The following is a 22767-nucleotide window of genomic DNA, read 5'->3' as shown; positions in this document are numbered from 1 at the left end:
TTCCGAGTACATATAGGATTGTGGAGTCTATTCTATAGGTATCTGCACCAGGAATTTTTCCAGTTCATACTAATAAATAAAGAGAGACCGGAAAAATTTGCGTATTCATTTCGCGATAGGCTAACATCCAAACAATGTATACCTTCGTACAGCTTCTAAGTTTGGCCCTAATTTTATCTGGGGAAATGTGAGGCAATGGGAAACCGTAAACCAAGAAAGTGCTGAATTACGGACAACCTGGTTGAGACATCTCTCGAGTCAGCAGCCAATGAACAGGCGTCATTTTCCCGAGTATGTAGAGGACTGAGTGGTCTATCCTAAATGTAATGAACCCGCCAATTTTTCCTGTCCATATAAATAGTCACCCCAAAATTTCGTGGATTCTTTTGATAACCAATTAGACTGAAAACATCTATACCCAGAATTTATTTGTTAATTGGATCACACTTCAATTGTTGGGATACGACTGTGGAAAAGTCAGCTACCCGCTAGCAGTAAAGACCAAATAACATCGACTACATGTGACTACATAGGAACAGACTATTTTAGCCTCACGCCAAATGGACCTGCGAAATTTCCGAGTGTCTATACTGATAACTAGAGACATGCAAAATTCGCGGATTCATTTCGCAAAAGGCTAGCATCAAAACAACTATACCTTCGTACCGCTTCTGCGATTGGCCCACATTTTATCCGGGGAACTGTGAGCCAATGGGAAACACTAAACCAAGAAAATGCCGAATTACGGGCAGCCTAGTTGAGACGTCTCACGCGTCAGTAGCCAATGACCAGGTGTTATTTCCGCGAGTATTTAAAGAACTGTGGAGTCTATCCTAGAGGTCAATGAATCCGCGAATTTTGCAGATCTCTACTGATACCCAGTGACCCAATCACAAGGAACGTACAAGCGTACGAACGTTTGCGGTCTAGACTAGTTTTCTTCATACGTATGTGACTAGCTGAAAGTTAGAACACTTGTAACATCGTCTGTGTTTCGTGATTAGGTGAGTATTATTCAGGCACATGTCGATTGTTAGAATACCTATCACAGTAATTCAGTGCCGAAGCAAACGCGTCCTGAGTGGTCCGGTCAAATAAGGCACTGGCTACTCTTGCAGGCGACCGCCAATCACGAGGAAGAAACCGCTGGTGCGGGTATATCGCGCTGCAGTCTAATATGAGTCCATATTTCTTCGCGAAAATTATGCATGCCCCTATTTTAACCTAATGGGTGAAGACCTGCTGAACTTGTGTTTTATTATTTGGAAAAAGAGTAGTCATTGGACCACGTCTGAAGGACTACCAGCCAATGAGAAACAACAAGGTAAACGTCTGACACAATCACATGCAACCCGGAGAGGAAGTGAACTGCGACTGCAGCCAAATGAAGAAATGGCATCGACTTACCTGACGACGCACACGTTTGTGGATTCTAGCCTGGCACCCGAAAACGGCACGAACAACAAGACACCCCGGGATGATTTCGGTCACCAGATAGCATGCAAACATCTCTACTTTACTATTGCTTTGGTGACTTGATCACACTTGTTTGGACTCTCCCCTCAACAACTGTTGGCCAGACAACTACCAACTAGCAGTATAGACACTGAATCACATCCGACACGCAGTAAAAAAATCAGTAAATAGAGCAGCATATGAGTAGAGACCGGAAAAATTCGCGGATTAATTTCGCGGTAGGCTAGACTCCAAACTCGTTCACCTTCATTCTGAGTCAGTGATTGACCACCATTTAACTGAATGTCTCTAAGCCAGTGAAAAACCTTCAACAAAAGAAGAATCAAATCACAATCATCCCAGGTAACGCGTGTCACGAGTCATTATACAATGAACAGGTGCAATTTGTCCTAGTACATAGAGGATCGTGGAGTCTATGCTAGAGGTCATTGAAACCGCGAATTTTTCCAGTCTCTACATATGAGTAAAGACCCCTGAGAGTTTGCGGATTCATTTGGTGTCAGGCTAAATTTCACAATACTATGTATTCTGTACTCACATATGCTTCCATACTGACTGATTTGTTACGTAGAAGTTTCCCTTTTATTGAGTGGGTCGTGTGATAGCTAGGGGCATTCACTTTTCGCGAAAAGATTCCGAGTCTAGCTGAAAGTTAAAACATTATAGCATTGTCTGTGTTTCGTGATTGGGTAAGTTTCTTTCAGATACATGTCTACTGTTGGAACACCAATCACAGTAATTCATTGCGGAAGTAAACTCGCTCTGAGTGGCTCGGTCAAATAAAACAACGACTTCTCTCGCAGACGGCCGCCAATCACAAGGAATAAACAGCTGATGCGGATATACCATGTTGCAGTATAATACGCGTTCAGATTTTTTTCGCGAAAAATGCCTGCCCCTAGTGATAGCTAGAGACCTGTAAAATTCGCGGATTCATTTCGCGATAGGATAGAGTCCAAATACTTTTGACATTATTTTGCTTCAGTGATTGGGCCACAGTTTATCTGAAGGACTCTGGGCCAATGAAAAATCTTTAACAGAAGAATTAGCGAATCACGATCATTCCAGTCAACAGGTGTTACGAGTCGGTAACCAATCAGCAGATGTAATTTCCAAGAGTGCATAGAGGATCATGGAGTCCATCCTTTAGGGATTTGAAATCGCGAATTTTACAGGTCTCTAGTGATAGCGCATCTCTTCTGGTAGCAGGCATAGTTAACTGGCCCATAGACTTATCAGGGAGCAGTTAACTACAGTAAGTAACTGTACTACAGTAGGTATCTGCTCTCTGATGATGGCGACTGCAATGCCGACCGAAAACGTCGGTGAATTATTCGCCAAGGACGCGGCTACAACCCAGAAGCCAAGCTACTTCAGACAATGGCCGTGAAAGCCCGCGAACATTATTTTGCATTTTTAGGCTATCGCGAAATGAAATCAGCTAATTTTAGTTTCCGGTTACTTCGAATAACTAGGGACCGGAAAAATTCGCGGGTTAAATGACCTCTAGGATGAACTCCATAGTTCTACGTACACTCGGTCAAATTCCACCCACTCATTGGCTGCTGTCTTGTGAGACGTTCCAGCGTAGCAGCCTGTGATTCGATAAAGCTTTGGTTGGATGTTTCTCATTGGCCCAGAGTCATCCAGGTGAGTTGTGAACCAATAGCAGAGGCAGCACTGAGGTATAACGATTTGTATTTTAGCCTATCGCGAAATGAATTCGCGAATTTTTCCTGTCTCTACCCATAAGCCAAGCTACTTCAGACAATGGCCGTGAAAGCCCGCGAACATTATTTGCATTTTTTAGGCTATCGCGAAATGAAATCAGCTAATTTTTCTTTCCGCGGTTACTTCGAATAACACACGTGACGGGAGATGAAAACTCTTTGAAACCCTACACACGAGATCTCTGATGGAGCGGCTTTTCAAGCAGCCTATCAGATCACACGGCGACTTGGTTGATCTCTCGCCGAGGCGCGGGGGGTTTTAAGTTCCGTCGGCGGCGCCGAAAGGTAATTATGAAACACAGGCACTCCAGCCTCCCCCATCCCTCCCTCCCTCCATCGCCCCGGCAGCCGCGGTGTCGCGGGATGATCCAATTAAGCGCGCCTGTACAACACGAGGACCTCTAATCGATGGTAATGTAGTGGCGGCCGGCAGTAACGGTTCAAGGGAGGGGCTTCAACACCCCTTCCTTCCTCCCTCACTTCCCCCCCTCCCCCCAACCCATCGAAGTACTTCCCAGTGAAGGCGACCCGACCCGGGGTCGATTCCCGGCGAGGTCGAACCAAGTAAGCGGAAAACGTAGCGGACGTTGCCACGAGCGGGTGGGTCTTTTTTTTTTCGCTACACCCGGTCGTTCCGGCAATGTACCGGATCTCATCTCTCCATCGTGGACTTGGAAAAAAATTCAAGTTATTATTCGACAACATACCAGGCTGTAGACTTTTGCACTTTTACTGGCCGTTTTACCCGATGGGAAAGTACTTGATCCTCATGTTTGATGAATGACCAAAAACGCTGATACTTTTGCTTACGATCAGAAGCCTAAACACCAATTTACATATTTCTAACTTCAAAAATGACAAACTTCCACACAAAACTTTCGAGTCTAAGGGACCCACCGGTTTAAGCTGTGCGTTGTCTGTCTGTCAGTCGGTGTTAAGAGTTTTAGTAAGTAGGATTTCGATACTCGATGTCGTTTGGGTATGTCGTAAGAACCCTGGAAATTTCCCGAATTCTTTAGGTCACAAGTTAGACTATAAACATCTACACCTTAGCATACAGGTTAGGAATTGTCCCGCAACTCCCCTCTACGACTGTAGATCAGTCAATCACCAGCTACCAGTAGACAGACCAAATCCCATCGACCCATTCCAAACACATATTACTAGGGGCATGCAGATTTCGCGAAAAGATTTCGAGACTAGCTGAAAGTTAAAACACTGTAGCATCGTCTGTGTTTCGTGATTGGGTGAGTTTCTTTCAGGTACACGTATTTCGTGACAACACCAATCACGATAATCCAGCGCGGAAGCAAACGCGTCCTGAGTGGCTCGGTCATATATGGCAACGACTTCTCTCGCAGACGGCCGCCAATCACAAGGAAGAAACCACAGGTGCGGGTATACCTTGTTGCAGTCTAATAAGTGTTCAGATTTATTCGCGAAAAATGCATGCCCCTACGTATTACTTTGTGCTGCTTCTGCAATTGGCCGACAGTTTATCTAGAGTTCAGAAACTCTCAACCAAAACACTAACGAATCGCAGGAACCCCAGTGGATACGTTCTCACATGCGAGCAGCCAATGGCCGTGTGATATTTACGTGAGTGTGCCGAGACATGTGGAGTCCATCCTGGCGGTCAGTGAATCTGCGAATTTTTCCAGTCCCAAGAAGAGCATAACAGGGGCCGGGTTCATTGACCTCCAGTATAGACTCCACAGTCCTTTACACATACTCGGGAAAATGACACCTGTTCATTGGCTGCTGACTCGTGAGACTAGGTTGTCCGTTAATCGGCATTTTTTTGTTTAAAGTTTCCCATTGGCTCACAGTTCCTCAGGTAAAATGTGGGCCAATCGCAGAAGCGGTACGAAGTTAAATTCGTTGGATGTTAGCTTTTCGCGGGATGAATTCGCGAACATTACCGGTCTCTATGCACAGGCCTAACTATTTTAAACTGCGAACTGCGGTTTTTATTAGTCTCCTTAGGCAGTTTTGACACGCCACGGAAGACGAGAAACCAATAACAACATTATAAAATCCAAATGAAAAGTGCAGCTGGAAGGTACAAACTGGAAGCTGCTAAAGTACAATATGTACTAAAGAAAGTACACAGTGGCAATGACCTCTGGGATAAACTCCACGATTCTCCTTGTACTCGAACAAATAACACATGCTCATTGACCTTCAACACGTTACAACATTCAATTGACTTGCTTGTGATTCAATACTACTTCTGTTGAGGGGTTTTGACAGGCTCAGAGTACTTTGGGTATACTGTAGTTCAATAACTGAAGCAGAATAAAGGTAAACGAGTTTGCATTCTAGCACTTCGCGAAGTGAATTGCGTGAATGGGTCTGGTCTCAAACAGTAGACACCAAGTTATTTCTGAACTAGTGTGTGTGTGTGAAGTCCATCGTGTTACTAAAAATTAACGTTAATTTTGTAGTGCTGTAGTCATGAGCAGAGACTTGAAATATTTTCGGTTTCGTTTACTTTTATGAAATAATCCGGGACACTGTCTGCACTCAGGCAAAATTCCATCTGCTGCTGGCTACTTACTCGTGACATTTGTTAACTGGGATGTTTGTGATTCGATACTTCTTATGCTGATTGTTTCTCATTAGGTCTGAGTCCTTCTGCCCCAATCACCAAATCAGCATGAAGTTAAACATGTTTGGATTCTAGACTATAGCTTCACGAAACTACGAATTTTTCTGGTCTCTAAGTTGTCTAAATGTGAACGTAATTAATCCTTACCGTTGTAAGAATAGTAAATTTTTTTAAGATAAATAAAATATAACGTCGATTTTCAAGTTCCAAGTTGGCTTAAAAACTTTTTTTAAGAGTTTATTTTTCAAATTTCCTGGAGGAAAGTTCCCGAAATTCCCTCTCCCCCTTCATTTTCACTGGGGGCTATTTCACACCCCCAAGTGAGGTCCCTCTACAAAATATTAGGGCCTTTAAAGGTCCAAAGCCGCCTCTTCTATAGTCTCGAATTTTCCGTCGAATAAAGCATCTACGCATAGCCGTGATACGCACATCACAATCAAAAGAATTTTATCGGTGTCGACAAAAAGTTCATAGTTAATTAACTATATTAGAATCTGTGAGCTCATGCAGTGTACCGAGTGACTAAAAGTTACACCTATTTTTTGAGTAGAGAGATGGGAAAAAAATCGCGGAATCATTTCTCGATTGGCTAGAATCCAAACTTGTCCATATTCACGATGATTCTATGATCGGGCCACAGTTTAGCCTGAATGACTCTTGATCCAACGAAAAGCCAACACAAGATGTATTGAATTACAATTATCCCAGTAACAGGTATCACGAGTCAGTAAGCCAATGAGCTGGTGTAATTTACCAGAGAACATAGAAGATCGTGGAGTCAATTCTAGAGATCACTGAAACCGCGAATTTTTAAAGTTTCTATTTGTGAGTGTTTTTTAACACAGTTTTCAATGCATTTTTACTACATAAATTACAGCTTTATTAAGGACTCCCTATGACGATCACGAATTAACCAACTACAAATAGCCCGTTAACGGAAGTGTCAGTTATTTCAACTTTACTGATTTTAATTGCTGATTCGTCACACGAAAAATGAAAAGTTATAACTGCCGATACACAATGGCGCTCAAACGTTAATGAAGTATATACATGTTTTCCGCAATGCACACAGAAAAAAAATTACTATAACCAAAGATTCCTTTGTAAACCAGTGGCCGAGAAATAGTTTGTGATACTACAAACAAAAAGTATTGTAAATTTGTACAACACATGGCTATGGTGATTTTTGAATATATTAAATCCTTTTATCGAGATATTACTACGTATGTTTTGATTACGACAATTGGTACATGATTTTAGATTTTAACTGATATTTCATTCAAGAATCATTTTGTAACTATGGAAAAGATAATCGAATAGTAATTAATTTGACTTTATTTAGTTTTATTATGCTTATCTATTTCTGCAGTTAATACTGAAAATCTATTCACTTAATGGTTTATAAATAACTTTAACTTTTAAAGGTACTTGGATAACACGAATCATAAATGCCCAAGTAAGAATCCGAACCCAGTATTACTGCGAACACTATTTTGAAGTGATACAGTCATTTTTATGTAAAATTATATATATAAAAAAATCTTGTTATTTTATGTAAATATATCTGTTCCATTTACAAAAAAAAATTATAGTGCACCATCTTTTATTTTGAACTGGAAAGCAACTGTTGACGAAACTGGGAAATGTAGACTTTGATGTTTTCTTACTCCCCCTACTGCTAAATGAGCTCGAAACATTAGAACTCCCACGGTCGGGTTTCACAACTTTTAATGCAGTTAGGACCTCCTGGGAATCAGTGCATTGGTTTCTGCGCCTCTGCAGCAAAAGTTACCAGAAATATTATTACTCCTTTTTTTACTTATTTTTCGTACGGGGACCAAAGTCACGCGAATGCAAAAAACAAAGTTCACCAACTTTGAAAAAAAAAAATGTTTCTGTTTCTCGTGAGAACCGACTTCGTGACGCACAGTGCCACGGTTATTTCGCGGATTCTTTCTGCTCCAGGTTAGAATAAACCGTCCTATACTTTCAAGAGCCTCTTTATTGCTTTCATTGGCCGACACCAAGGTCAGGGGCTTATAACTCTGCAGTTTTGTAAATAAGAATAAATTTACAGACTTCCAAACGAAGAATGCACCTCAAATAACCTATACGTCCATCTTACTTTGAAAAAAAAAATATAGATCTTCGTCTAAACTATAGTTATGTATTCTGTTTCAAACAATATAAAACACGCATACGTGGAAGAAAGAAAAGTACGATAAACATGCATGTGTGGAAGGAAGAGAAGTGTACTATAAACGTACATATGTGGAAGGAAGAAGAGTTTACGATATACATGCATATGTGGAAGGAACTATAGTGTACGATAAACATGCATACTTGGAAGGAAAAAGAATAGACTTAACAAGTTTTTTAATGTGTATTTTTTTTTTCATATTTTAAGCTGATTATTGTGAATTCATGTTCAAAGAAAGTAAGCTCAGTACACATAAATTTGCACAGGTATCCGTAAATTTACAAAAATCCTAGGAGAATTTGTTTTCGATACTTTTCTAAAATTTAAGCACAAATATTTTTAGCAGCGTGAAAACTAGGTTTCACACGATTTGGTGACAATACTGCTTCCCATTCATTACTGGCTCAGAATTTTTCCGGGCGTGTTAAAAGAACTGTAAGCCAATCATCAACTTGAAACCGCTGTACATGTGTATCAAGTCTACTTTTCTACCGAATTAATCCGTGAAATGATTGTGTTTCTCGTAGTACATCAGCAAAAATTCTGTAAGTTCGTAAACCACTCCCCAACAATGCAATACTACAGGTACGCTAAAAAAGTTTATAACGTCTCTAAACAATATTTTTTAGTAAGTTTACGATACAAATATGGTTTCTCTTTTGTACTTGTTTAGGGGAAAAAAATCAAACATATAGAAAATGTACTATTTCTTTTATGGCAAGTTTCCCATTCAACTGTATAATTTTAAATGTTCCATTACATGCTTAGGAATTTTAGGTCTAATAAGTCACAGTTGTTAATCGCCTTTGAAAAAGGCTGACACAGGCACGTGTAAACGTGCCTCATTTCAGAAGCCAATAAATGGTTATCGACAAAACCTACTATCCAAACTCGCACGTGACAAAACATTTTTTTTTTTACCTCTGCCCCGAAGAAGTGAGTCTCTACGTTGTCATAAACAACGTAGAGCGTTTGTTTCTGCTTGCAGGCGTGAGTTAGGGCTAGCGTCTGAGAGAGTCTTAGCCCTTCAAATCGCTTAGATGCCCAGAACAATAATTCAATAATTTGTTACCACTAGGGCCATGTGATTTTCGCCAAAAAAAAATTCCGACCAGCTGTGTGCTAAAACTCTATAGCATTTTCTGTGTCTCGTGGTTGGCTGGGTTTATTCCAGGTGCATGTCTACTGTCGGCGCACCAATCACAGCCACCCAGTGCGGAAGCAAACTGGTCCTGAATGGCTTCTCTCGCAGACGGCCACCAATCACAAGGGAACAATGGCATACCTTGTTGCAGTCTAACAAGCGAGCAGATTATTTCGCGCAAAACGCATGCCCCTATTTGTTACGTTCCCCTAGCGAGGAGCGCGCGGCTTTAACGACAGCAGTGCTGCCAACACCGCCAGAGAACCCCGGCGACGGCAGTTTCACGTCGATGCCTGTCGCAGCCTGTCGCAGCCTGTCGCAGCCTGTCGCAGCCTGTCGCAGCCTGTCGCAGCCTGTCGCAGCCTGTCGCAGCCTGTCGCAGCCTGTCGCAGCCTGTCGCAGCCTGTCGCAGCCTGTCGCAGCCTGTCGCAGCCTGTCGCAGCCTGTCGCAGCCTGTCGCAGCCTGTCGCAGCCTGTCGCAGCCTGTCGCAGCCTGTCGCAGCCTGTCGCAGCCTGTCGCAGCCTGTCGCAGCCTGTCGCAGCCTGTCGCAGCCTGTCGCAGCCTGTCGCAGCCTGTCGCAGCCTGTCGCAGCCTGTCGCAGCCTGTCGCAGCCTGTCGCAGCCTGTCGCAGCCTGTCGCAGCCTGTCGCAGCCTGTCGCAGCCTGTCGCAGCCTGTCGCAGCCTGTCGCAGCCTGTCGCAGCCTGTCGCAGCCTGTCGCAGCCTGTCGCAGCCTGTCGCAGCCTGTCGCAGCCTGTCGCAGCCTGTCGCAGCCTGTCGCAGCCTGTCGCAGCCTGTCGCAGCCTGTCGCAGCCTGTCGCAGCCTGTCGCAGCCTGTCGCAGCCTGTCGCAGCCTGTCGCAGCCTGTCGCAGCCTGTCGCAGCCTGTCGCAGCCTGTCGCAGCCTGTCGCAGCCTGTCGCAGCCTGTCGCAGCCTGTCGCTCTTGTGAGGAGGAAGGGACGCTTAGGGCCCGCGACACACTCCGTGGCGTGGCAGTGCACACGGCCTCAAGTCCTTTTGCCGCGGTCATTTTGTCTAAAGTCGTATTTCCTAGCAGTCGGTTTGCATAGAGTATTTTTGCCCAACAGTCATCATGACTAAAGTCTTTTAGCCTAAAATCGTTTTGACTGAAGTCGTTTTGCCTAACATTCACCATGACTAAAGTCGTTTAGCCTAAAATCGTTTTGACTAAAGTCGTTTTGCCTAACATTCGCCATGACTAAAGTCGTTTAGCCAAAAAATCGTTTTGACTAAAGTCGTTTTGCCAAAAGTATTTTTGCCTAACAGTCATTATGTCTAAAGTCGTATTGTTCCAAGTAGTAATTTTTCATAAAGTCGTTTTTCCCAGCAGTAATTTTGCTTAAAGTATTTTTTCCTACAATTTGAATATGAAACTATGATTAAAATGAGTGAAATGTTACCAATTGAACACCACCCTGCTAACAGGTGGTGACTGGCTGGTAAATGAGCGGACTTCACTGTGGAACTGAGGCAAAGGAAAAAAAAAGTGTAACTCACACTGACCGAGACAGTGATGTTTTATTTAAGCCCCCCTGTTAGTTCGGACTTATCAGTCGGAACTTAAAGAGGCCACTCCAGTGTTTCAGGGGCACTACGCAACCCGCGTAAACCTCATAAGATTCAATGTTATTTTCATTTTGCTTATAACTAATTAACTAATATAGATTTTGAAATGATGCTTGCTTGATATGTAAGACAACGATGCTCTTATCAAAGCCCCTTTCATCAAAAACGTGCATAAATTATGGTTTTATACTAATCTTTACTAATATGCATAAGTGAAATGTCTAGGTTTGAACCATAATTTATGCACGTTTTTGAAGAAAGGGGCTTTGATAAGAGCATCGTTGTCTTACATATCAAGCAAGCATAATTTCGAAATCTATATTAGTTAATAAGTTATAAGCAAAATGAAAATAGCATTAAATTTTATGAGGTTAACGCTGGTTGCGTAGTGCCCCTGAAATACTGGAGTGGCCTCTTAAGGCCACCGTTCGGCCGGAGAGTAAACGCGCTATGGCGCACATGGCATGCCGTTCTTGCTCGGAGTGTGGTGGCGACTTTAGGAATTATGTACTGTTGCTCGCCACCTCTTCTCTTCTTCTCTTCTCACTCTCCCTGTTCCTGCTCCGAGTACCATCCCTCCTCCCCGAATCACTCTTTGCTTCTCTAGTTCTGTTCGCCATGGTTGGCGCGCCAATTACACACAACATGTTCGGTGTTGCGATATTGCAAAATACTTGGTTAACACTGCAAGGTATTGTGTACGTGTCACACAGACAACTGTGACCACGTGCGTAAAAAATAATTCTGTCGGAATAACTGTCTTAGAAATATACATGTCTGGACACTTCTGTATATAAGACTGTTGATTTCGATGTGATTGTTTCTTGGTTATTCGCAAAACTACTTGAATCCCACAGACGTGCTGTGAATGAGAAATTTAATTTACAAACTTTTAATACCAAAAACGTTTAACCAATGAAATTTTCCTTAATTTTAATTTTGTATTCGTTTTAAATTTTAACCGGTTACTAAATTAACAGCATTTCTGCACCAGTGGCGCGGGCAGTTTTATTCAGTCACAAGGTTGTCAAAAAATAAAACATTGGAAAACAGGCAAGTTTCCAGACTGAAGCCAGTATCCGGGAGATTCGGAATATAAATAATTTAACAAGCACATATTTGTTACTAACGGCTTTTACATTTTTGGGATGTGACAATGGAATTTTTTACATTTTAGTTATAGAGTGTTTGGTATAAAATAAAAAAGTAGATACGTTTAAAAAAGTTAAATAACAACCAAATCGTCATCTGAAACAAATCCAACCAAATGTTTTCCGAATGCTAAATCTTTAAAGCCAAATATGTGTTCAATATTCGTTCAATCTTCAAGTAACAAAATTAAAATGTACTTTACAGCAAAAAAAAAAAAATCTTCAAGGCAGCTACGAAATAAAATTATTATCATTCAACTTTCGTCATAAGCACGGAACCACACAGTTTGGTCAGTCTGACAAACTGAATAAAATAAATATATCCATCACGGCATGGGCTACAGGCTTAGGAAGATTTCAAAGTAACTATTGCTTTTGGAAATGTTCTGGAAACTTATATAAACTTCTTGAACATTTTCAAGACTTTAATTTATATAGCCTTTTCCAATATTAAAAATCGATCGATTAAACATTTTTATATTCCATGCCACAACATTTTTTTTAAAAGATTTTAGCTCAATGCCTCCAGGGGCCTATTCCACGAAGGTACAAGTTACAAATTACAGGCAAAATTATATTCAAGTTGTAGAAAAGTGGTAGGTATTGTGTTCCACAAAAGTACAAGTAAAGACTTGTAAATCCCAGTGAATTGTAACAAGTTACAGGTGTTTTTCTACAATTGTACAAGCTCTTCGCAAAGAAAAAGTACAAAGGTTTAACTTAAACTTGTAGAATAGTTAATACAAGTCTACCTACCTCTTGAGGTAGGTTAAAGTGTGTTGTTATCAAAAACAAACATGTGGGATACTTCATCAGATGAAGAAAATGAGAATGCTCATCCACTTATTAAACGAAGGACATTCAGAATACGCACGAATCACAGTTTTGAAAGCATGTTTGAATTTAATGAAAGTTTTAGAATGAGTGCTGCCAAACTTCAATTATTACTTAATGATATAAGACATAGATTTCATCGCCGAACTAATAGGAGTAAAATATTACCAGCAAAATTGGAGTTATGTGTCGCTCTACACTGGTTGGGAACTGGTGGACAATATCATTCTGTTACCAGATATTCATGGCATATGTAAGGCTAGTGTGTGTCATTCTGTTCATGTGGTAACTGCTGTAAATGCAATAAAATTCCCCCAAGTGGTTGACTGGCCTGAAGATATGGTGCAAGTGTCTGCAGCATTTTATGCTATTGCTGGTATGCCTAATGTTGTTGGATGTGTTGATGGTACACTTATAAAAACAGATTCACCTAAAGCTAATGAAGTGCAGTACGTGGACAGACATGGAAATCATTCTTTGAACAGCATGGTAGTTTGTGGTCCAGACTGCTCATTCTATTATGTGAGTGCTAGGTGGCCAGGAAGTGTACATGATGCCAGAGTGCTTAGAAACAGCACACTAAATCAGCGCATGGAAGAAGATTGGAGACCAGTACCTGGTGCCATAATTTTGGCAGACTCGGGTTATCCATTGAAAGAATGGTTGATTCCACCGGTCATGAATGCTCAAGATCCTGCAGTGGTAAGATTTAATAGGGAACACAAATCCACACGTCGGTTAGTTGAAAACTCACTGGGAATTCTCAAAGAGAAATTTCCATGTCTGAAGCACTTATGCATAAAGCCATTATTTGCAGCTCAAGTATTTAAGTGATGCACTGCACTATGTAACATTGCTCGAAGTGAGGATGGTGTGCAGCCCTTGATAGAAGCAGATGAAGAGCAAGACGATGTCGAAATGGATCACAATGACGTTAATATACACCCTGCAGCCCAACAATGGCTGGCACAGTTGATTCATAATTTTAGTTAGATACAAATTATTATGAAAGAATCGAAAAACTCTTATGTAGAACTACATTTTCAATTTCATTTATTGTTCAATTTTGTTATCATAGCATATGTTAATGGAATGCTGAGATTTCAATAACACTTCTACAAATACAGCTTCCATTCAAAGGTATTGTTGAAATAAATTACTTCGAAAAAGTCATAAAATATAAATAATTTGAAAAAAACCATTCAAGAGTTGTGAACCATCTAATGTCACATAAATAGTGTCACCATCGATAGGCAAGTCCTTTGTGAAATTAGAACCAGCAATCCCAGCTCTTTCTCGAGTTTTAAAATTTTTAGACTTTTCAAATAGCTTTCTTTTTCTAGTAGTTCAACCTGTAATTTCGATTTCTTAAGCCGTAAATTATTTCTTCTCCCATATAATTTCCTCTTTTTGGTTTGGGCTGATTAACTTGTTTGCAACTCGTAGAGGGCAGTGTTTTGCTATTGCTGACATGTGTCATCAAAGTGTCTGCACTACTTGTAGGGTTTATACTTTCTAACACAGGTTCGTCCTGCCATGTTTCAGGGCATTCTAAACCAACAACTGATGGCGTTTCTCGGCCAATACTGCATTGTCTACATCAGTTATTTTGTTTTCAACCCCACCTCCACTTCCTGTCTCTTTTTTGTTGTCAATTTTCTTCTGCAACAAAAAATGCATATATTAATTTGCCTCTATTAACATACTTAAGAATTGTTGACTTTGATATATAGGTGCCTTCAAAAATGTTTCAATTTCTTTTATAGTTGTGCATGGGATTCGAAACCAATGCTGTTCCCTAAGTGAGGTTAGGTAGTTCATTTACAAATGTAGGCTACATATACCACAAAATATTGACAAGACTGTACCAAAATAAATTAAAAATTGTAATATAAATATACTTACTGTTGTGTTTTTTTTTTTTTTTTTTTAAGTTCTCCCAAAATGTGTCTCTGGTGTAGGTGAAGTCCTTGCCTGCAGGTATCAGTCCCAACCCACAAGCCTTACCATGAATTGCTAACCATGCCTTCATTTTTTCTTGTTTGGTGTATTTGTCATAAAATGCAGAAAACAGTATGTCCTTCTTTTCTTTAATCTCATTTAGAATACACAGTTTACTTATAGTCTTTCCAGTCATCACGTTTTAAACAATTTCATTTTTAAAACAAATACATACAAGTTCAGTCATGTTAACAACAGAGTAAATGCAGCCAACTTGTACACTTGTGCTTTGTACTTGTACTTGTACTTTTTTTCCTACAATTGTAACAATTCTCTGTGGAACGCCTGTAACTAATAACTTGTGTTAAGTAGGACTTGTACTTGTACAATTGTAGCTTGCACACTTGTACCTTTGTGGAATAGGCCCCAGTTCCTTAAATTTTGACGATTTTTACTCCACAAAAAAAGTAGGTTATTGGTGGGGTCAGTAAAATGTTAAATGTGGGCACAGCCAGGGCAACTTAAATCCACCAGACCAACGTCGAATGTACTCTTTATTCCTTTCCTGCTCAAACAAAAAATTAAAAGTCTCAAGTACTTTTTTAAATGAGTGTCGTAGAGGTAAACGTCTGCAGTGCCGTTTGCGTGCAACAAGGCCGGTGGACTGAACGAGTCGGGACCGACGAACTGACGACTTCGCAACAGATCGGATCGTGGGCTCGAGAGCACACTTGCCATGTGCGTGTGTGGGAACGACAGTCCGAACAGTCAGCCCCGTCAGCTGAGTGCCTCGCGGCAGTCGCGGCTCGTCCGTGTTCCACGATGGAACGACATACATCCAACAGCGACAGCAAACCGCAGGACTGATCCGTGTCCTCCGTCCTCCACGACTTGCACGTGAGCTCGGCCGCAGAACCCACTACAAACTGAGCTACAGTCACTTCTACGGGAGAAAACACCATCACTGACGGTGATCACATAAAAAGAAAAAGGAAGTCAGTCATGGGGGACTGTCGACAGAAATTAAAACTTAAAATTTTTTTTGTATTTAAATGTGTAATATGAAATCATTTCTACGTCAAATGTACGCAAGAAAATGATTTTGGTATTATATCAGTAGCACGCACAGAGAAAAAGGTTTGTTTGAATCAAACAAATATTTGTTTATATATATGGGGAAACAAATATTTACTTGGTGGAACAAAATATTTCGTTAGTTTATTCAAACTCGGTAAGTAACAAAAAAATAATTTGTTACACCTAACCAAATGTACATTTGAGTTGACAAAATCATTTTGTTGGGTCAACAGAATCTTTCCTACTACAAAATATTTGTTTGAATTAGTAAAATATATTTATTTCGCCATATATAAACAAATATTTTGTTGTGGCAAGCAAAACCTTTCTCTCAGTGTGTCAGTGACGCGAACCCACAAGTTTTGATCATACCAATAACAACTTTAAAACTTTAAAACTAGAAGAAATGAATTTTTTCATTGAAAAAGTAAAAACAATTATTAACTTTAATCTACAAATAATCAACATTGTCGACATTATATCCGAGCAGTACCGACTGGAAGCTGCAGGAGGGTTGGGGGGGGGGGGGGGGGGAGCTATGACTGACCCGTGTAGAAGAGCAGGCCGCTGTGCTGGCGAGTCTTGAAGGCGAGCGAGATGGCGTCCTGCGCGCTGACGATGGGCTCGCCGCCCGTGCGGCTCAGGTCGTAGGACAGGAACTCCACTCCCCTGAAGGTGGCTTCGGAGGGCGCCTTGTCTGCAACACCCAACAACACAGTGTCCGCACACTCCGGCTCTCGCTCGCGCATCCGCAACCGCATCCCTGGGGAGCAGTGCTCGCAGCACAACAGTGCACGTGTCGTCTCAGCACCTCCAGTAGCATCAACCGTTCCCTGAACATATTTCCACAGTATCAACTGCGCACATTACCAAGCCTGATGGAACAAAACAAAGGTCCAATTAATAGGGACCGGAAAAATTCGCGGGTTCGATGACCTGCAGGATGAAATCCATATTTATACGTACACTCGGTCAAATGCCACCCAATCATTGCTGTCTTGTGAGGCGTCCCAATAGCAGCCTGTGATTCGATAAAGCTTTGTTCGGGTGTTTCTCATTGGCCCAGAGTCATCCAGGTGAGTTGTGAGCCAATAGCAAAGGCGGCACTGAGGTATAACAATTTGTATTTTAGCCTATCGCGAAATGAAATCGCGAATTTTTCCGGTCTCCATAATGTAACATGGTGTCCACGTTATGGAGAGTCAGGAAATTTACTAGAAATCCTAGAAAAGTAATGGAAATTCCCCAGTGATACATAGTGATTTTATGGTAAAATCATTCTCTTATGACATCACCTACACTGTGACAGCAATTTTTTTTTCAGATGGTGCTATGCCGCATATTCATACACACTATAAAATGGATTATACAAGTTTATTTTTGAAATAGAAAAGTTTTAAGAGAACTAATCTACCTCTTTTAAATGGAGGCTGAATTTTTTTTTATGTTGCATTGTGTTTAAATGCACCACCCACATACTTAAAGGAGATGTTCCCTAAAGTATTTGTATCTATAAATTTCTATTTTGCAGGTGATTTAAATCGAATACATATTATAACTATAGGTGATAGATAATAAATGGTTTTATAACTTCAATACATACTATTTAATGGTTTCGATAAACTTATATTTTAATCCTAGCACAAATTAAAATATGGATTTAGTGGTAAAAAAATTGAACTAAACGTTATACGTAGCCTTTTAAAGAAAACTGATTGGTTTTTTTGATATCAATTATAAACAAAAAAAACGGTTTCCAAGAAATTATGAACTTTAAGTTTTTTTAGACTGTTTTAGAAAATCCAAGTTCTTATTGATGTCGAAATGCTCTCCTAGAAATAAATCGTTTTAAGACTAAAACATAACACAAGTTATAATTCAAAACTATAAAAAAACATGTTACATTCTCTTCTTTTCAAGCTAGGTTTTAAATATAAATTAGCCGTTAAGATTTTCTAAGCCACTAAATAAAACTTATTTGAATATAAAATCCTTCATACAGTTATAAAATGAAATTATTTAAAATCTAAAAAAACATTAAATTTTAAAAACATTACATTTTAAGATACTGTCCCCCGTAGATTTTATGGTAATTATTCATGCATGGTAGTTAAACTTCTTGTACGGAATCTGGCAGAAGAAAACAGCAGTAAAGATAGGAGCAACTTTGCTTCCAAATGTACTAATTCTGGTTTCCTCTTATTAAAAAAACAATAATTTTTTCTCTATATTTTTCCTATGGCATTCCTTATGCAGCACATATGGTTTCAGATACCTTAGAGAAACGTTCCTGAAACATTGACATGTTTCTGTACAGTTGCAGGAATATGTCTGTATCTTTGGTGCTGTTTGGGGTCCGAACATCTTCATGTCTCGTGATTATCTAAAAACAACGTCGTAACACAGGCAAATAACTCATTTCTGGTGTAGAAATATTTTGGCTTACACGGATGGTTCCATTTACGTTTATAATCTTGCATACATAAACCACGCTGGTTTACGACTTGTTCTTGCACAGTAAAAAAATAAATTACTATGTTGCTGCAAGCTCAGTGTTTTAGTATCGCGAGAACATCTTTCGAGTTAACGTATGACATACAAAATATAATTATGAAAATTCAATCTTGTTTTTTTTTTGCTGAAAAGTAAGAAAATCTAATACAGTTAAATACATAAAAATTATTTTACAAATTCAAGCATGTATATATCCTTCTTTACTGCCACAAAAACTGTGATTTTAATTATTGAACATAACTTTACCTGTGTGCTTTCATAGTCTCTCATGAGCTTTTAACACAGTTGAAATATGTGTAGGCCTATGTTTTATAAAAAATTATTCGAAACTAATTTAAAAAATATTTAAAGACTACTAGTATTTTGTTTTTAAATTATTGCGACAGATTACAGTTCAACTTCAAACATACAGTAGTACTTATTTGTTAATTTTAATATTTAATTGTTACATTTAAAAACGGTGTGCATAACTTTATTAACACAGATTGTTCTTTTTGAATTCAAAAAAGTATTATCAGACACGTCTTGGGCCTTGAAAGTTATTTTCGTAAAAGTTGCTAGATGCTTCTAGAAAATTGTTTTATACATAAAATTTTCAATTTAAGGTGGTAGGTCGTTATTTTATATTTACGATGAATCCGGTTAAATTCCTAAATTTTTTGATTGGATGAACTTACACAAAGTTTGCATAATTAGCTGCTAAAGTTGTAATTTGAACTTTTTTTTTTTTTTTTGCAGAATGGGTAAAGAGAATCAAAATGAAATAAATAACTGGAACTTTTTAAGTTTAAAGGCTACTTTGTCATTTGGTTTAAATTTCCTTCAGAAAAAGAATGTTTACCAACATTTAATAATTGTCACATTTTTGAGGAAGTTGTTGCTCTTAAAAGGATTCATTGCGAAGTAGGCTACGCCTACAGCATTTCGAAATGCTTCCTTCCTTAAAAGTACGCTGGAAGGCTCGACTTCTTGGGCTTCTAGCTACTTCTTGGCTTTTGTGTCTGACCACGACGCAGTGGTAGGTAGTTGAGAATTAATTGAGAGCTAGGAGAAGGTAGGGTTGTAAATATACTTGCCAGGGGTATTCTTCAGTTAGCCAATCACGAAAAGGAACCTGAAGAGGACCCCTGGAAAGTATATATCTGTATCTCAGAGATAAAGAACAACATGTACTTTTTAATGAAATGTAGTTGACACCATGACTATGTACATTTATATAAAAAGAGTTGCAACACTATTCCTCCAAAAATGTTAAAAAAATATATTACTTTAGTCTAAAAACAGATGTCCAAGAATAATTTGTTAAAGTATCATAAAGGCATATTACTACTAGCGAATAAACCTGAAAATACATATAGTTGAAACAAATCGCAAACTTTCTCTCCTGAAAAATTATAGTTCTGTGACATGGCGGTCCTATGCGTCCGAAGTACAGGTATAGTGAAGATGTCTGATGAAATGCAGAGCGAAACGTTTGGTAAACACTACCACTGCAACTTGGCTTAACCTCGAGAGTCAATCAATGACTGGAAAAGCTTGCAATCGACACATTGTGCTTGCCAATATATTTTATTGAGTTTTTTTATTTTAAAGTGTTCATCCATCATTTAAGATTTTACAAATTGTTAAAACTTGGTTTCAAAACCACCATGTTAAATTTTTAATTTTCCCGTAATTACTATAATTTAAGGATTATTTATGATATTTTAACACGATACCTCATTTGCATTTGTTGATATGTCACTAATATTTTCAAAAGAAATTTACTAAGTGTAATAATGTGTGCATAAATTCGCGTAAGTGTTCAGACAGTAAGTGGCAGTAGCAGACGTGGAGCGTATTATTTTTTGTAAATGGAAAAGAAATATTCATGTAAAATTACACATATCTGTAAATATGTACATTCACTACAAAATAGTGTTCGCAGTAATTCTTACTGGGTTCAGATTCTTACCCGAGTATTTATGCTTTGTGTTGTCCCAGTACCTCCAATAGTTCAAAGTTGTTTGTAAACTGTTCCCTGAATAGCTTTCCACTATTAACTGCACACATTTAAATGCATAATAAAGTACAAATATTGAATATTCGACTTACTAAGAAATCATGCTTGAATTAAACATAAATCATAATATAAAATTTTGCGTATTGTGGTGCTGAAAGCGTGAAAACATCCACGCATCATTCGCACATGTGCTTATCCAACACTGTTTAAGTTTCTATTTAATTGTGACCTTGAACCAATACTCTACAACGACTGCAGTCGATGCTATTAAAATTTATAATTGGTACATTATTCCGTTGACATAATGGAAAATGCTTACACAGAACAGTATAATGGTTACAGAATAGAAAAGCACAAGTTTATCGCACGTAGCAACGAGCGAATATACGTTTTCACTCCGAAATTATTAACTTAATTTATGTAACTTTTAACTATCACAAATTTCTGTTACGAAACGAAATTAAGAAGTGAGTTTAATTGTTCGAATAATATTTATAGTGAGGGACATAGGTACACTTTGGTATGGAATTGGTCTGAATTGTTATGTTTATAATAAATAATCATGATAGTGATCTTATGTATTTCTGTTCTAATTTAATCACGAAAAAAAAATTCCTTAGTAATATCATTGTTGTCATTTCACAAAAGAATAGGCAAATTTCTTAAAAAAATATGGTTAATTTCATTATTTGATACAGTACTTAAAACTCGTTTTTAATTTTTTTTTCGCGTGCATTATTTGAGTACTGCATGTATACATCCTCTGATTGGTGCACTTTGTGTTAAAGCGTGATATTTCACAAAATAACGAAGAGTAGAACCAGAGGGGATCTTCAACTAACCATTATAACTTCCCTACATTTTACGGACTCAGCCTCATTAATTTCATATTTTCATACAACTCCAAAGCAATTTCACGCACGCACAAGGTGCGTGATAAAGCGACGAAGGGGAAATGATAAAGGGTTTGGAGAAGGGGGGGAGGGAAGAAAATTAAGGGGGGGGGGTGGAAGGAGAGAAAAGACGCACGACTAAAAATTGGGGAATTGGATAATTTCCACGCAAAAGTTCCCGGGACAAAATCTCCACTTTTATGACTTATTACAGGGGAGCCAACGTAATATTATACGTGCTCAAATTACTTACGGCGCAGCGATTTGCGTCCACTAGACGCTTCCATTTATCCCCGTTTATCCGCCGTCGGCTGTGTTCGTTGTCAGCTGCACATTCATACCAGATCGCCCGTGCTTGTCGACAAAGAAGTCACGCGAAGCTACATGGAGGAATGAGTCCACGGAAGGGAAGGGTTCTATTTTATTTTTTTAATTTTATTTTGTATTTTTGTTCCGTTGATCCCACATGGATTCTATGCTCCGGTATATAGAACATGTCACGTTATACATGTAGTTCCCTTTACATGCAAATATGTAAGTGCAGACATTAATATTTACATGATGCAAGTTACAAAAAAAAAGCATGTTACACTAATTTAACTGTATAGTGATACTAGATACTGTATGCAAAACATGAAGCAGCTGTTATCACAAGTCCATTCGACAAATTAACAGTTCAATTTCTCTATTATTAATCAAATTAAAGAATTCCTTCAGAGAGTAGGTAGGATATTCTATAAGTATTTGTTTTACTGTTTTTTTTAATACTGGTAAACTGTTTATGTTGGTTTTTTTTCTGTGATATTAAGTTGTAAAGTTTCTGGGTAGCAAAACAAACCCAAGCCCCCCATTAAAGACCGATGCAAGTAGTTCGTTAAATACCTTGAAAGGAACTCGGAAAAGTCCCTGTCACACTGTCGAATTATTCGCTTCCAAAAACCTCACAGAATGTTGAGTGTCGAATAAAGTTGGAGGCTTAACGACGTCACCGAAAACGTCACCATCGCCGCCATGTTTGTTTGACAAGTTGGGTGACTTGAGTTCCCGTCAAATATTTTTGCATGTTGGATGGGTTACTGGTAGAGACCCGTGAATTTCGCGGATTCAATGACCTCCAGGATAGACTCCAATATCCTCTACACACTCGGGCAAATGCCAACTGTTCATTGGCTGCTGACTTGTGAGTCGTCTCGACTGGGTGGCCTGTGATTCGACACTTCTATGAGTGAGGGTCTCTAATTGGCCCTCAGTCCTCCAGATTAACAGAGAACCAATGACAGAAGCAGCACTAAGGTATAATTATTTGAATTTTAGCATAACACGAAATGAATCCGCGAAATTCACGGGTCTCTAGTTACTGGTTCTAAAGTATGTACGATGTTGGATGCGATCAGCCAACCAAAATCGCTGCCTAGCGGAAACGGAAATGACATACGTTCCCGTCACAACGGATCTTTAAAATGGCGACGGACACATGGGCGGCTAAAAGACGTTATAAATTTTAAATAACTAAAATATTTATATTATGAATGTCGGTTGCGAAATAATTATACACTGAGAAAAAGGTTTCTTTGAATCAAACAAATATTTGTTTATATATGGCGAAAA

At 39.2% G+C, this 22767-nt stretch overlaps 1 protein-coding gene across 4 annotated transcripts in view; it reads right to left on the bottom strand.

The window, feature by feature from the left end:
• The window catches only part of LOC134538321 (neurexin 1), a 449323-nt gene that overhangs the window by 205174 nt on the left and 221382 nt on the right, over positions 1-22767 (bottom strand). For all 4 annotated transcript variants that reach the window (XM_063379534.1, XM_063379535.1, XM_063379537.1 and 1 more), the window contains one exon: positions 16298-16447. In XM_063379534.1, coding sequence (XP_063235604.1) covers positions 16298-16447 — 150 coding nt within the window. The remainder of the gene's footprint in view (positions 1-16297; positions 16448-22767) is intronic.

This window comes from Bacillus rossius, chromosome 13 (genome assembly GCF_032445375.1).
Source record: "Bacillus rossius redtenbacheri isolate Brsri chromosome 13, Brsri_v3, whole genome shotgun sequence".
In the NCBI taxonomy this organism is placed as follows: Eukaryota; Metazoa; Arthropoda; class Insecta; order Phasmatodea; family Bacillidae; genus Bacillus; species Bacillus rossius.
The sequence above is the reverse complement of the archived record's forward strand: the minus strand, read 5'-3'. Positions and strand labels throughout refer to the sequence as shown.